General features: G+C 41.8%; 1 protein-coding gene and 1 pseudogene across 16 annotated transcripts in view; both read right to left on the bottom strand.

Annotated features, from left to right (window-relative positions):
* Positions 1-15644, bottom strand: part of BBS4 (Bardet-Biedl syndrome 4) — a 55160-nt gene that overhangs the window by 27776 nt on the left and 11740 nt on the right. For 13 of the 16 annotated variants that reach the window (XR_002137728.2, XR_012494860.1, XM_074328234.1 and 10 more), the window contains 3 exons: positions 6301-6380; positions 3990-4053; positions 2-113 (listed from right to left, as the gene is read on the bottom strand). Coding sequence is in view for 10 of the 16 variants with exons in the window: in XM_074328234.1 (XP_074184335.1) it covers positions 2-113; positions 3990-4053; positions 6301-6380 (256 nt within the window). In the remaining 6 variants the exon portion in view is untranslated. Of the gene's footprint in view, position 1; positions 114-3989; positions 4054-6300; positions 6381-14766; positions 14852-15644 lie in introns of all 16 variants that reach the window. The other 3 variants (XM_074328242.1, XM_074328243.1, XM_074328244.1) reach the window with 1 other exon arrangement.
* On the bottom strand, positions 1549-2835 carry LOC141570457 (sperm-associated antigen 1 pseudogene; annotated as a pseudogene).

The following is a 15644-nucleotide window of genomic DNA, read 5'->3' as shown; positions in this document are numbered from 1 at the left end:
CAGAGATCTGGCCACCTGCTTGAGGTTATCGGCGCTCTGCGGGCTGAGGACAGCACACGTCTGAAAGAGTTCCAGGGATTCTCGGATATTCCCTTCCAGGCGAAGTATCAATGCTGCCAAGAAATAGAAAACACAGAAAAGCAAATCATGCTCTGAGGAGAATGGAGCCTGGTATCAGAAAAATTGAAGAGGAAGGTGGAAAATCATATCAAAGAAATTCTTTGGATAATTTTCTTTACTACAACCAGATATGACTTCAGATGGCTTGAAACAAGTAGCAAACTTGTTGACAAGCTAAAAGCTTTTTTTCTTTTTTCTGAGATCTGAATGTTTTATTTTAAGAAATACCTTTACTTTGACTCAGTTAACAAAGGAACTTTCAATATGAGTTCTTTGCTTTCCCTTTTATATTAAGGGAAAAAATATGGTCAGGCTTAAAAGAGGGGGAGAAGACATTTAAATATTTGGCAATAAGATTACTCTTCAGAGACTGAATGAGGAGGAATATATACCCTCCAGCCTGTTACCCAACGACATTGGCAAATATTCTGGTTCAGTGATGGGGAAAGGTGTGCTTGGGCTCCTTTCTCTTTCCTGGTACTGACAGCGTTTATAACCTGACTATGTTGCAGGTATTGTTATAATGCCGAAATTCCCAGAGTGGGGACTCAAACCCTGGGCTAAGAAGGTTCTTGGCTTCATATAGGAAAGAATTCAATCTTGAGCCGATATAGGGTTTAAAGTGAAAGTAAGTTTATTTAGCAGCGAGTAAGAAAAGGCAGTGTGGTGGTCTCTAATCACTAGTGGAAGAGAGACATCCCTCCATCCCGGGCTAAGGTTTATGTGTGTTTCTTGTTTCCACGGAAAACTTCTTGGTATGCGGAAGCAGATTAGGGGCAGGTTTACCTTTAACTTTTGTAAGGTACAGCCCGTGGCTAATTTGTCATAGGTGTAATTACAGGAATGGCCATTACAGTGGAATCTCTGCTGAACAGGATGGATGGATGGTCTGTTCCATGTGACAGATTAACACCTGCCCGAGTTCTGTGTCTGGCAGCTTGCAGGCAGCAGGCTTGGAATCCAACCTCCCCCTTCTGTAAAACTAGTTGTGGGACAGAGCCAGGAGTGCAGTTTCCAGGCTCTAGGCCTCATGTGGAAAGGTGTTCACTCGGGTAGTAAATGGCCATCAACTGTGATTGGTTGGCCATCAGCTGTGGCAAGTTGGCCGTCAGCTGTAACCAGTGAGCCATTGGCCACTAATATAACTGCCGTGGCTACACTAGCAGAAAACAGGTGCTAGCAAGAAGGTTGTGGCTGAGTCTGCAAGACCAGATTGCAGCTAGCGAGTGAGGTTGGTTGGCAGAGAGAAGTGGACGGCAGGTTGCGGATCGTGTGGCTCCTGCTTCCTGTGTCTCCAACCCAGCCGCCAGCAAGACTATAGTGGTGTGACTCCCCTATCTATGGCTCCGTGGGTGTTCCTTTTTGGCCTCACTATATCCTGCGTTCTTATGTGGGGAGCAGCACCAGAGACCACCCCCTGCCACCCAGCATGACACTAGTCTTTGTGCCCCTTCCCTGCATTAGTCAGGCTCAGCGATCGCCAGTTTTTCATAGTATTCTGGTGGCCCGTAGTTTGTGTCCCCCCTCTCAGAAGCAAGGCAGCCAATGGAGACCTCCTCTGAGGTCCTCTCAGGCTCTTCATGGCCTTCACCTCTTGAATCTCAACCTTCCTTCTCCCTTTTTCTTTGTTGAATTGTGCTGTATTATCCTTAATATTAAGGAATCTGGTTACTTCTTTCATTTCCATCTTTGCCTCAATAATCGTTGAATCTAGTAGAACTACTGAAATCAGTTAAGTTTTTCTGATAATTCTTGGGTCCTTTATGAGCAAGAGCCACCCAGGCTTTCACATTCCAGTTACCTGCCTTTATAAAGCGCCTGATCACAGCACTGCTTGGCCTCTTCAAATAGCTTCAAGCTGTTTGTGTGAACAGCACATTCCTTATCAGTAATCGTTAGTGTTCACTTATCTGCTAAGGGCATCTTTACAGTTTTTCTCCTTTACACGACTACCTCCTACTTGAAGAGTTTTAAACATTTTCTCATCTGTGATGCCTTGGTGATGGCTGCAGAAATCTTCTATTTGGTCGGTCTGGGGGCATCTCTGCTGCAGGCCGCCAAGCTCACCATTGCACGGAAGTGGGCTCAGAAGGAATGGGCGACAGCTCCTCCCCCCAGCGTGGTCCATCCAGACCCATTAAAATTCTTGTTATTCTGTAATACTGTCATCTACGATCTGGATTCTGCAGTCTATTTGCAACACTCTCTTATAATCCACATAAGCTTTCTAAACTGCTCTAAAGTTTCCTGGCCATTGCTCGTCGCCTGCCTGAGAACGGACGAAGTTCCAGAGCCCTGTTACAATCTCGAATGCAGCGGGTGCAGCTTCCTTAGATCGTCTGCACTTCACTCCCGCGGGCTCCAGCGGCGCCATCACCACCGAGTGCGTGCTTTGGCGCCACCTAGGCGAACTGCCCGTTTTTGAACAGCTCCTCGCCCGGGCTCTTCAGGCGGGCGGGGACGACCGGGGCTGCAGGGGCGGCGGTGCGCTGGGACAGGGGGAAGAGGCGACTGCAACGGGGGTCCCCGGCACCCCATCTGCCTGCTGCCCAGCGCCCACTGGCACCGCCCGCCATCGCCAGGCCCGCGGCGGCCCCGCTTGTCCGCACCAGCCCCTGGCGTGCGGCCCTGCAGCGGCGCGCCCCTCTCCGGCCGTTTGCCGCCAGCACTCTGGCCGATTAGCTCTGCGGTGCGAGCCAGCTCAGCGGCCTCCATAGGAAGTGGACGCAGGAAGCGAGTGTTTGCAGCATCAGAAGCAACCACCGCAGGGGCCGTGCAGGCGCCCAGAGCTAAGGCGCGGCCATGCTAAAACCTATTATAATACGGTATCTAACCTCAAACCTATTTAACTCCTCTCCTCCCAGCATCCACCACGCAGATAATCAGGTGCCATGCAAATTATCCCACAAACTCTTAATAGGCACATTCTTAGGCTTCCCCATCAGATGCTCTATTTATCATGATAATTCACTTCCACCTGATACTTTTCAGAGAGTACGCCCAAATGAGCAAGTGCAATCAACACCCCATGTCCATCAAGGAGATTCTGGCAAAAAAACAGTGAAAGTAATATTTCAGACTTGTTTTCCAGTACACAGCCAATCAGAATCAATAATTATTTCCAGGCCTAAATTTTCAGGAGAACTTCCACGCTTAAGTATAATGATGCACTGAAAATCTGGAACTTGTGGTAATTGAGAATAAAAGAGCACGTTTTTTTGCCATGATGTCCTCCTCCTAGATGTGTCAGTATCTTACCAATTATGTCAGAAAATTATATATTAATCTGAAGACGATAAATGCAATGAATAGTAAACAAAACAATGCATTTATACTACCTAAAAGTCATAACAGAAAGTCAAAAAGAAAGTTCCTGAAAACAGGATGCTACTTTTGGCACTAGAAAGTAAATAAGGCAGTGGTTCCTATATTTGGTTTCTGATGAATTTAGTTTCTTCTCTGCTTTATCCTTTACACTGCTAGGCTTTTTCCCTTCATCCTGACTCACCTTACTAAAAGTCGTCAAGCCTTTCCTCATCTCTTTTAACCTGAGTACAAGGAACCCTTTCAAAAGCTTCTTCTGGGCCTGAAACTGAGGCAGGGATCCTAACATCATTCTGAAAAACACTCACCGGAAACTAGAAAAGGGGTGAAGGATGGTAGCATATTTTTTTTAACAAAACCAGTCATTTCTGAGATCAAATCTAGCACAAGAATTATGTTCCAGTTTCAAAAAAAAAGAACAATACTGAATAAGACCTCTGTGGAACACATCTTGAATTTAAGTATTTCATAAGCTGTTTGCTCTTTTTCCAGAACCTACGCAAAATGTGCATTCCTCTAGCAAGAAGAGGAGAAATATGTCTTACCTTGCACATAGATAGCATATTCACATAGCCCCTGGGTCTCCTGAAGCTGTTCTTTGATAACTGCCTGAAAGAGGAAGAAAAATACTTCTGAGGAGTGGTTAAATGTCAAGTGTTTTTAAGAGAAGGTAGACATGACAAGGAGCAGATGTACAAAATCCAGGATACTAATCATTACTAATAAAGTAATTCATTCAGAACTATTTTTATCTCAACTCTCTTGTTATGATCACTTATTGTAGAACAGGTATTGGCGAACTACGGCCCACAGGCCAAATCCAACCCACACAGCCTATTTTTGTGCAGCTGTCAAGCTGAAAGTGGTTTTCATATTTTTAAAGGGTAGTAAGAAATAAGAGAATGTTAAGATTATGAGAAAGAGACTGCATGTAACCTGCAAAACCTACAATATTTACCATCTGGCCTCTTAACAGAAAAAGTTTGCCAGCCCCTAGACTCTAACTTCCCTAAGACTCTAACTAGGCAAGCTGAGAAAAATCTGAAAACACCTCCAAGCACCACTGTAGAGGTTAGGGGCTCTCTAATAAGCAAGAAACAGGCTCTACCTTTTCTACACTGACAGGCTAAGCCCTCCCGGGGTGCTACAGGAGCTCAGAGGTAGGGTTTCCGGGCAGGAATTCCCACCCATTCTCAGGAATTATTTTCGCTTTCCCATTCCCGAATCCCGAGATATAAACTGTTTTCTGTTCTCCACGTTGAATCGTTTCCACAAAGTGACGGCCGATACTACCAACCACCTGGGTTCAAGGAGCCAATTTTCCCGATTTTCCTACCAACTTTTTTCGGGATTTGGGAACAGAAAAGTGAAAAAAAAAAAAAAAATCCCAAGAACAGGTGGGAATTCCTGCCCGGAAACCCTACACAGAGGACAGGCACCTGATTCGAACTTGGAGTATCAGGGAAAGCTCTCCAGAGTAGGCAGTCTCAAGTCTGTGTGGGCTGGGGGTGCGGGAGAAGCTAGGTGGCCTGGAAAGTCAGAGAGAAGGGCTTTGCACGCCACGCTAAAAAGGCTGAGAGCAATGGGAAAATACTAGTAACCTGATTCTATTTGCTCTATAGAAAAATCATTTGTGGAGCGCTGTTGAAGTAGATGGAAAGGAGGCAAGATTAGAAGCGAGGTTAGTATAAGAACTCTTGTGGTAATTTAAATTAAAATGAAGGGGATTAACTAAGGCATGAAAAGGGGACAATTTCAAGAGATAGACCAAGATCTCCAGAAGTTGATGATTATATATATTACATTAGGGCAAGTGAGCCAGGGCACACTGGCACAGACAGCTGGGTGAATGATGGCACCTATCCCTGAGACAGGGAACAGGAAGAAGAAATGGGTTTGGAAGGAAGCAGATCAATTCAGCTACAGAAAAGATGAGCTTGAAATGCCTGTAAATTTGAAAAGCATTCAGCAGGTACTGATTCGCCTGGAGACAGGAGGAAGTGTGTGCAGAGAAAGGGGTCAAAGACAGTACATAGGAACAGCCCCAATTCTGAAGAAATAAGCAGAGGAAGAGAAGCCAAACAAAAAGGAAACAGAGGAAGTGCTCAAAGAAGGAAAATGGAAACAAGGAGAGGGTAATACCAGAGAATGAAACACAGAAATCTTTCAAGATTCAGACTGCTACTAAACATTGCTAGTTCTGTGCACTGCCATGGGTATACAAGCCACAGGTATACATTAAAAACTACCACCTTAGAGACATTACAAAGCTCTGCGTGCAGAAAAAGACAATACCAAGGATGCAGTTTGCTTGTTAATACTGTCTGCCAGCATGTATGTAACATACAGTATGTTACAAAGACACGAACAGTTTAGCGAAAAGGAAATAGATGGTTTTTAAATACACAAATGATATTCAAGCTTACATAATAAGAAAAATAAAATACCATTTTTCACCTATCCAGAGATCAAAAAGTGAAACACAATGCTGTGTTGGAACACCTGCCCTCCACTATGAGACTAAGTCCCAGGGACTGGCTGCCCCTTCAGCCTGGTCTTGAAATGACAAGACATATGGAACATACTTGAATGTGACCCACAACCTGTATTCAAACCCAGCCACCCACAGCCAATATGAAGGCCCATGAGCAATAAATAAATGTCTGTTATTGGAGGCCACTAAAATTTTGAGGTTGTTTGTTAAGCAGCATTATCATAGCAAAAGCTAACAAATACACAAAGTGTGAGGAAATACATTATTAGTGAGATATAAGCTGCCACAAACTATGTGTGACACTCAGTTAGTTTCCTAACCAAAGTCAGCCTCTCATTTTCTCTATCATTACCATCTCTCACCTTGCATGCTTCATAATCCTTCCGGATGTAGTGGAGATGTATCAACCAGTTCTGCTTCTCCAAAATAGGAAACTCTGGAGCTGGGCAGCACAGTGTGACAAAGCAAACAGCACAGTCATTGTTACGTTTCTCCGTTACCACTAACCACAAGCATATTGTATTATCACATTAAACTTTTCTTTTAAAGATTTTATTGGGCAAGGGGAACAGGACTTTATTGGGGAACAGTGTGTACTTCCAGGACTTTTTTCCAAGTCAAGTTGTTGTCCTGTCAATCTTAGTTGTGGAGGGCACAGCTCAGCTCCAGGTCCAGTTGCCGTTGCTAGTTGCAGGGGGCGCAGCCCACCATCCCTTGCGGGACTCGAGGAGTTGAACTGGCAACCTTGTGGTTGAGAGCCCACTGGCCCATGTGGGAATCGAACCGGCAGCCTTCGGAGTTAGGAGCATGGAGCTCCAACTGCCTGAGCCACCGGGCCGGCCCCACATTAAACTCTTCATGCTGCTGATCATAAGAATGCAGCACATCAAAAATGTATAGAGTATTAAACTTTAAGATACCTGTCCTACTATTACATGTTGAATATGTGCTGCCTTCACTTTTTGTAGCTTGTAATGTCAGTTTTTCAAATGATAACTTGGCTTTAGAAAAATAAAATCATTCTTTGTCTCTCTTCCTCTTTCTCTCTCCCCCTGGTCATAGAAGCTGAATATGAAGACTTTCTGAAGGATATTTCAGGAATGGTAGTAACAAAAAATATAACGTAGTTAACGTCACAGCTGACCAGAGAATGAAAAATATTTTGTAAAGTTAGACACAATCTTTACAATAGCTCAAATGTGACTACTGCTGCCCAGGAGTGGGGGAGAAAAATCTATTTGAGTCACTGAAAATGATTTGTGATAGAGAAACCATAAAATGAATTACTTGCCCTTTGAATTCAACAGTTTAAAATATAGGTTAAAATTCATTAAGAAATTACTTTTCTGTAGGAATAAGGAGAAGGATTCACACCAACCTCAGGACAGTGGTGACCTCAAGGAAGGGAGAGGGAGGAATGGGATTAGGAAAAGATAAGGAGACATCAACTCTTTGATGCTTTCTCAAAAAAAAAAAAAAAAGAAAAAAACAGCTCAGAAGTATACATGGCTAAGTGTTTTTATTTATTAAATATGGCCAGTGAGTAGTACATGGGGGTATTTTTTAAATGCACTTTAATACATGTTTAAGATATTCCCTGATTTTTAAAAATGTAAAATAAAGGAAGGGTACAGCAGGGGAAGAGAGAAAAATGATTTATAATCATTTGTAATCATTCTGCTCCAGAACCTTAGAAGATACATCAACAGAAAAGCTAAGACCTATATGTCCATAATATGACAGGAAGCAAAAAAGCTTATTGTGACCCAGAGTCAATGTTGCTAGAACACAATAATTAAGAAGTGATGCTGCTTACTCCTTCCCAAGAATAGGGAATATTAATGGAATTTGTAAGATAAAATCATGGATAAGATTTTATATGCCAGAAGAAAAAGAAAGATAAAATTGTAAGCAACTGATTCATCTTCCAACTAACCACATTCTGAGTGGAACTACCCTTCTTCTAGTCAACAAGGGTGTATTTGAGAGTCTTCGATGACTTTAGTTTTCTTCTTCTCTTCCCCCAAACCCCATCAATCATCAGATCTTAGCCATTAACGTTCTGCCTAACCACTTCCAGAATTAAATTTCCTACTAAAGGCTACACAAATAACCAAGTTTAAAGATGGGTGTGTGCGTGCGCGCGCACGTATAAAGTGGGTAAAGAAATACACTGTAATAAACAGTTCTGGGCCTAGGGGCTTACTGGGTCATCTTGGACCAAGTATCAGTTGTATGGCCTACCACTCTGTCACCTATGCTCTAAAGCAGGGGTGTCCAAAGTGCGGCCCGCGGGCCAACTGCGGCCCATGATCCATTGTTAATTGGCCCTCAGCAAATTCCAAAAATATATTTAGTTTACTTAAATAAACCAGGTGAGGCAATGCGTACTTCACCTCGAGTGAGTGGCCCGGCTGTTTGTGTATTTTACCGCATATGGCCCTTGGTGAAAAACGTTGAAAAAAGTTTGGACACCCCTGCTCTAAAGGGAGAGTGAAAGAGAAGGAGGCACTAAACCCTTTGAGTTTACAATATCACTAAGTATCACAGCTTCTACAGCCTAAAAGACAAAATTTATAAAATGTAAATTGGGGCCTTGCCTATTATCAAAAATCTTAACAAAAGGATGAGTCATTTTGTATGTTCCCTGGGTAAAAAATGAAGAAAAAAATGTTCAATTTGTAAGGAAACTCAAGGGCCCAGAGGCTCATGAAATGGAGCCCTAGGGATTAGAAGAAGGGAAGACACCACCAAATCCAAGTGCTTAAAGGTCATTTCATATTCCTGGAGATATAATATAGTCTGTCTAAAAGCTAAAAGCATGTTAGCTCCATCAAAGACTTTAGAAATGATCTCAGTGGCCCATAACTGTCCTATTAGTAACTGTGATCTTGGGAAATTTACAGTTTTCCTTGTCTATAAAATAGACTCATTCATTCATTCAACAAATATTCTGAGTACCGACCATGTGCCAGGTACTGACTGTTCTAGGCACCGGGGATACAAAAATGTATAAAACTGACCCCCTGCTTTCAGGAAGATTATATTTGGTTGGGAGTGGCAAGTAGGTAGGTGGGAGAGTGCTAACAGAAAGGATACATGAAAATACATTTTATATATGTATGAGTGATAGTTTTCTATGGAGAAAAATAAAGAAAGAGGGACAGGGCATTCAGGCAGGGACACCTTTAAACAGGAGGGCCAGGGAATAAAACACTCATCCTCACAAAGTTGTGAAGATTGGATGAATATATATAAGGAGAGTGGGAGGAGAAGGGGGAGGGGGCGGGGAAAGGGAGAGGGAGAAGGATATGCAAATAGTGTCTGGCATATAGTAAATCCTAAAGAAAGGTTAGCTGTTGTTGCTGTTATTTTATCATTATTATTATCGGTTATTTTCAAAGAGGAGGGAATTCTGGATACCTTAGACATCCCTAGAGTCTATGAATCCTGAATTTATAGTTAGAATTTTACCTGTAAACGTATCAGTTGAATTTCTTATATTCCAAATCATTGCTCACTTCAATTCCCCCAACAAACAGGAATACTGGTTATATATGCTTTCACAAGTTTTATGAGAATTATTTATTTGAAAGATCCTCTAAAAAGCATACTCCTGGAAGTCCAAAGCAGAGTCTCTTTTACAGCAGAGCCAGGTAGGTGGTCATCTCCAGTGCTACACTTCAGGAGCCTATATGAGCACGGAGGTCAGGCCACTGCTGAGATGAAGACAGGTGATGTCTGTCAGCTGGTTGTAGGAAAGACCTCGCTCCCACACAGCTCCCCCACCATCGCCATGGGAATGGGGGGATGGGGGTGGAAGGCTGTCGACCTAACAACCATACTCTCTTGGCCCTTCTCTTCTCCTGCCCCATTCTACTCTTTTGTGACATCTCTTTTCTTTCTTTCACCCTTTAAGGATGCAGCAGACTTACATCTTATACAATTCCATAAATGAATAAACATGACACCGCAAGAATTCTTCTCCCCTGTAATTTGCCTTAGGTGCTAAATTCTCTTAGGAATGGACTGAACTCGAAACGCTACAGTAAACTTTGATTAATGCTAGGGAATAGCATCCTGGATATATGAAGGCTGAGAAAAAAATATTGTGCTTTGAATTTTTGGTTGAAAAATTTTCTGAAATGACTAAGACTTTTGTAAGTACATTATAAATGAACACTTCTTTGGCAAAGGATCTCTTCCAGGACTAGCAGACACATAACACATAGAACTTTCATATGTACAGTTCAAATCTTGATTCAGTACCAGCCTTCTATGGAATCTAGAACAAGTTATTTAATTTCTCTGAGCCTCCATTCTCCCCCCCCATAATTTTCACTGGAAAATTATTTAAAAATCTGAAGGTGGTCATTCAATAAATGTTAATTTCCTAATGTTACAATAGGAATTTTAACACTTTCCTACCTCAGTATATTATGTTGAATATCAAACGATATAACAAATCTTGGGAGAGAGGTCCAAGATGGCCGAGTAGATAAATGCTGTACTTCCCTCATCCCATGGCCACACTGAAATTATAACTAAATTATAATGGAATAATCAACCTGGAGAACCATCAGAAGTCTAGCTGAACAGAAATTTTATAACTAAGGATATAAAAAAGAAGCCACGTCGAGACTGGTAGGAGGGTGGAGATGCAGAATGGGCCAGCCCCACACCTCCATGTGGCAGTTGAGCATGGGGTGGGGGGGGATATCTTGGCCACAGAGGTTCTCCCACAGAAGAGTGAGGAACTCCAGCTCCACATTGGGCAACCCAGAACAGAGTACTGGCACTGGGAAGAGGAACCCCCACAACATCTGACTGTGAAAAACAGTGGGGATTCTGACCATCCCAGCAGGACAGAAGGCTGTGGGAAACCCAGACATCCTTTTAAAGGGTTCATGCACAGACTCACTCACTCACAGGTAGTCCCTGGCTGGTCACAGGTAGTGGGTGACCTGGGCCTACACCAGAGTCCCTCCCAAGAGGTCCAAGAACCAACATAACTGGAGGTTGGCTTCAGACCACAGCAGAGCACCACCCAATTAGTCCCACAAGCAGCACACAGAAGGGCAGTCTCAACAGGCACCAGAGCTGCTGGGGTTAATTCTGCTCAGTGGGGTGAGCCCCCCTGCACAGCAGCCCATAAGCTGTGGACATGGCCAAACCCCACAGCCAGTCAGACTAAGAGCCAATCCTACTCACTGACGTGCCAATAGCAATCGAGGACACACAAAACCCATACAAGGGACACTCCTGGAGCACCTGGTGCAGGTGACCAGGAAGACTGTGCACCCACAGGGCACCTACTGCATAAACCCATCTGGCCAACACTAGGAGACACAGACCTATGTAGTACATAGAAACAAAGAGAGAGGCAGCCCAAGTGAGAAAACAAAGAAATACATCCCAAATGAAAGAATAGGAGAAAACTCCAGATAAAGAACTAAATGGAATGGAGGCAAGCAATCTAGCAGATACAGAGTTCAAAACAATGGTTATAAGGATGCTCAAGGAACTTAGTGAGAACTTCAACAAAGAGACAGGAAACGTAACTATGGAGATAGAAAACAAAAAAAGAACCAGGAAGAAATAAAGACTACAAAAACTGAAATGAAGAATACATTAGAGGGAATCAATTAAATTAGAATCAACAGATTAGACGATCGAATTAGCGATTTATAAGATAAGGTAGCAGAAAACACCCAATCAGAACAGCAAAAAGAAAAAAGGATCCAAAGAAAAGAGTTCAAGGGGCGCCTGGGACAACATCAAGTGTACCAACATTTGCATCTTCAGAATACCATAAGGAGAAGAGAGACGGCAAGGAATTGAAAACCCATTTGAAGAAATAATGACAGAAAACTTCCCTAACCTGGCAAAGAAAACAGATATACAAGTCCAGGAAGCACAGAGAGTCCCAAGCAAGATGAATCCAAAGAGGCCCACATCAAGACACATCATAATTATAATGCCAAAGGTTAAAGACAAAGAGAGAATCTTAAAAGCAGCAAAAGAAAAGCAGTTACTTACCTACAAGGGAGCTCCCATAAGACTGTCAGCTGATTTCTCAACAGAAACTTTGCAGGCCAGAAGGGATTGGCAGGAAATATTCAAAGTGATGAAAAATAAGGACCTACAATCAAGGTTACTCTACCCAGCAATGCTATCATGTAGAATCAAAGGACAGATAAAGAGCTTCACAGAAAAGAAAAAGCTAAAGTAGTTCATCACCACCAAACCAGTACTTCAAGGAATGTTAGAGAGACTTCAAGACCAAAAAGAAAAAGAAAAAAAATCAAAAGTATGAATAACAAAATGGCAATAACTACTTATCTATCAGGAATTATTTTAAACGTAAATAGATTAAATGCTCCAATCAAAAGACATAGGGTGGCTGAATGGATAAGAAAACAAACCCATACATATGCTGCCTACAAGAGACTCACTTCAGGTCAAAAGACACACACAGACTGAAAGTAAAGGGATGGGAAAAAGATGTTTCAGGAAAATGAAAACGAAACAAAACAAAAAGCTGATGTAACAATACTTATACCAGACAAAATAGACTTTAAAACAAAGGCTATAACAAGAGACAAAGAAGAACCCAGTAATCCCACTTCTGGGTATTTATCCACAGAAACCCAAAATGCTACTTCGAGGGGACGTGTGCATCTCTATGTTCATTGCAATACAGTTTACAATGGCCAAGATGTGGAGGTGGTTTGGATGTCCATCAACGGATGAATGGTAAAGAGGAGGTGGTACATATATACAAGGGAATATTGCTGGCCCATGAGAGTGTATTGGTTCTTGCCATCTGCGGCAGCATGAATGGACCTGGAGGGTACTGTGCTGAGTGTAGTAAGTCAGACAGAGAAAGACAAATGCGATGGGATTTTGCTTATATGTGGAATCTAATTAACAAAATAAACAAACAAAACAGAAACAAACTTACAGATACAGAGAACATTTTGATGGTTGCCAGATAGAAGGAGGTATTGAGGGGGGGAGGTGAAAAAAGGGAAGGGATTAAGAAGTACAAATTGGTAGTTACAAAATAGTCATGGGGATGTAAAGTAAAGCATAGAGAATATAGTTAACAATATGGTAATAACCATACATAGTGCCAGGTGAGGAGTACTAGTCAGGGGGATCACTTCTTAAATTATATAAATGTCTAACCACTATGCTGTACACCTGAAATATAAAATAATATTGAATGTCAAAATAAATAAAGTGTAAAAAAAAGATCTCAAATCAATGATCTAAGTTGCTACCTTAAAAACCTGCAAAAAGAAAAGCAAGTTAAACACAAGAAAATATTAGATAAGAGCATAAATCAATGAAATTGAAAGAGAAAAACAATAGAGGAAAAAAATAAAATCAAAAGCTGGTTCTTTGAAAAGATCAATAAAATGTATAAACCTCTAGCAAGAAGGATCAATAAAAAGAGAAACATAAATTACCAAAAACAACAACAGAGGGAACATCACTAAACATCCTACAGATATTAAAAGGAAAATACTGGAGTACTATGAACTTTATGCCCATATATTTGATAACTGAGATGAAATGAACAAATTTCGTTGAAGGAAAAAAAGCACCAAAGCTCTCTCTAAAGAAATATTTAACCCGAAGAGTCCCACATCTATTAAAGAAATTGAGTTTGTACTTAAAAACCTTCCAAAAGAAAAGAAATCTAGGCCCTGACTGCTTCACTGTCACAACATTTAAGAAAGAAATAATATTGATTCTATACAAAATCTCCAAGGAAAAAGAAGAAAGAATAGTTCAGGGAATGGTTCTCAACTCATGTGAGGCAAGCATTACCCTGATACCAAAAACAGGTAAAAGCACTACAAAAAAAAGAAAACTATAGACCAACATCCTTCATGAACACAGATGCAAAAATCCTTAACAAGACATTAGCAAATTGAATCCAGCCACACATAAAAAGGTCAATACATCATGACCATGTGGGATTTATCCCAGGAATGCAAGGCTAATACAGCATCAACTCAATCAATGTAATCCACCGTATCAAGAGATAAAGTGATGGGTTATGGAAGCCAGGAATTAAGGGCAAGTGAAGAGCAGGTTATATACCCTGGCTATTTTAGGGGCCCGTGTCATCGACCACCCTGCACAACTGTAGCAGTGTCACTTACACTGCAGCCACTGTATGCTACATGAATGACACCCGCCACTGTGCAATTCAGTGGTATTGCCAATGTACAAAAAGGTTGCCCAAAAAGTAATGCAACCTTGAGCTGGACTAACAGAAATAAAAGATCCAGATAAACAGATTTTGTGTTGCAGAGATGGCCCTGTTCACACCACACCTGGAACATTCTATTTAGTCCTGAATTCTATACTTCCAAGTGGGCCAATGCATTTCACCGGAGGACCAAAGCAAGAAAAGCAAAAAGTTGTAAATATCTCATGTGAAGAGCTGAAGACAATTGCAAATGTTTCACCTTCAGAAGAAAAGGGCCTAGGGAACATACACTTTAACACTACACTTTAATTATTTGCTTATATTCTGCATGCCCCGAAGATTGTCAATCCCTGAAAGCAGAATCCATGCCCTATTTCTCTTTGGATTCCAAACACCTACCTATCACTGGTCCTGGAACCTGGTAAATATTCATATTTATGAGGGGTTCAAGAACAGGAAAACCTAACTTTAATAACAGAAATCAAAAAGTGGTTGCTCTGCAGTGGGGAAGGGAGACAGAACTGATTGGAAGAGGCACTACAGCCGAGTTATCAAATGTGTCCTCTTCCCCCGTAACTATAAACTTTGGATCTCAACCTACCTTGGACATTGGCCAGTTCTTGATTGGTGTTTGCTAATTACAGTTGTCCCGGACTGGAAATCAACTGAACCTCCAGGGATTGTCTCTGAAGAAAGAGTGGAAAGAATACTGGACAGCGGCGGCCAGGTGGCTCAGTTGGTTAGAGCGTGAGCTCTGAGCAACAGGGTTGCCGGTTCAATTCCCATACGGGCCAGTGAGCTGCACCCTCCACAAATAGATTGACGACAATGCAGAAGGGGCAGCTGGATGGCTCAGTTGGTTAGAGCCCGCGCTCTTAGCAACAACGTTGCTGCTTCAATTCCCATATGGGATGGTGGGCTACACCAACTGCAACCAAAGATTGAAAACAGCCACTGGACTTAGAGCTGAGCTGCACTCTCCACAACTAGACAACAACTTGACTTGGAGCTGATGGGCCCTGAAAAAAACACTGTTCCCCAACATTCCCAATTAAAAAAAAAAAAAAAAATCATTAAAAAAAAAGAAAAAAGAATACTGGACAGACAATATCATTATCTACCAGGCCCACCTAACTAGGCAAATCACCCTGGTAATTAAGTGAAGTGACAGATATCACAGCAAGATGATTCTCATGCCCAGAAATAGTGTAAAAAAAATATCAACAATTACGTTAAATACTGGCAGAATCACATCTAAATTTCACAAATAATCTAAATTACAGATGTATTGCTATTTCAATGGAAGATGCAGTCCTGAAAAACTCTTTGAAAATAAATTCCTGGGAAGCAATTGTATTTTCCAACAACTTGTATTAATTTCAAAGAGTAACAGAAATGTCCCACGTAAGCGAAACAATTTATTGACAAAATCAACTTTAAAACTTTTAGCAGACAACAGGAAAACACATGCTGCAAAGA

Source organism: Rhinolophus sinicus, linkage group LG03, assembly GCF_036562045.2.
Source record: "Rhinolophus sinicus isolate RSC01 linkage group LG03, ASM3656204v1, whole genome shotgun sequence".
NCBI lineage: Eukaryota > Metazoa > Chordata > Mammalia > Chiroptera > Rhinolophidae > Rhinolophus > Rhinolophus sinicus.
This window is presented reverse-complemented; position numbering and strand designations above follow the sequence as displayed.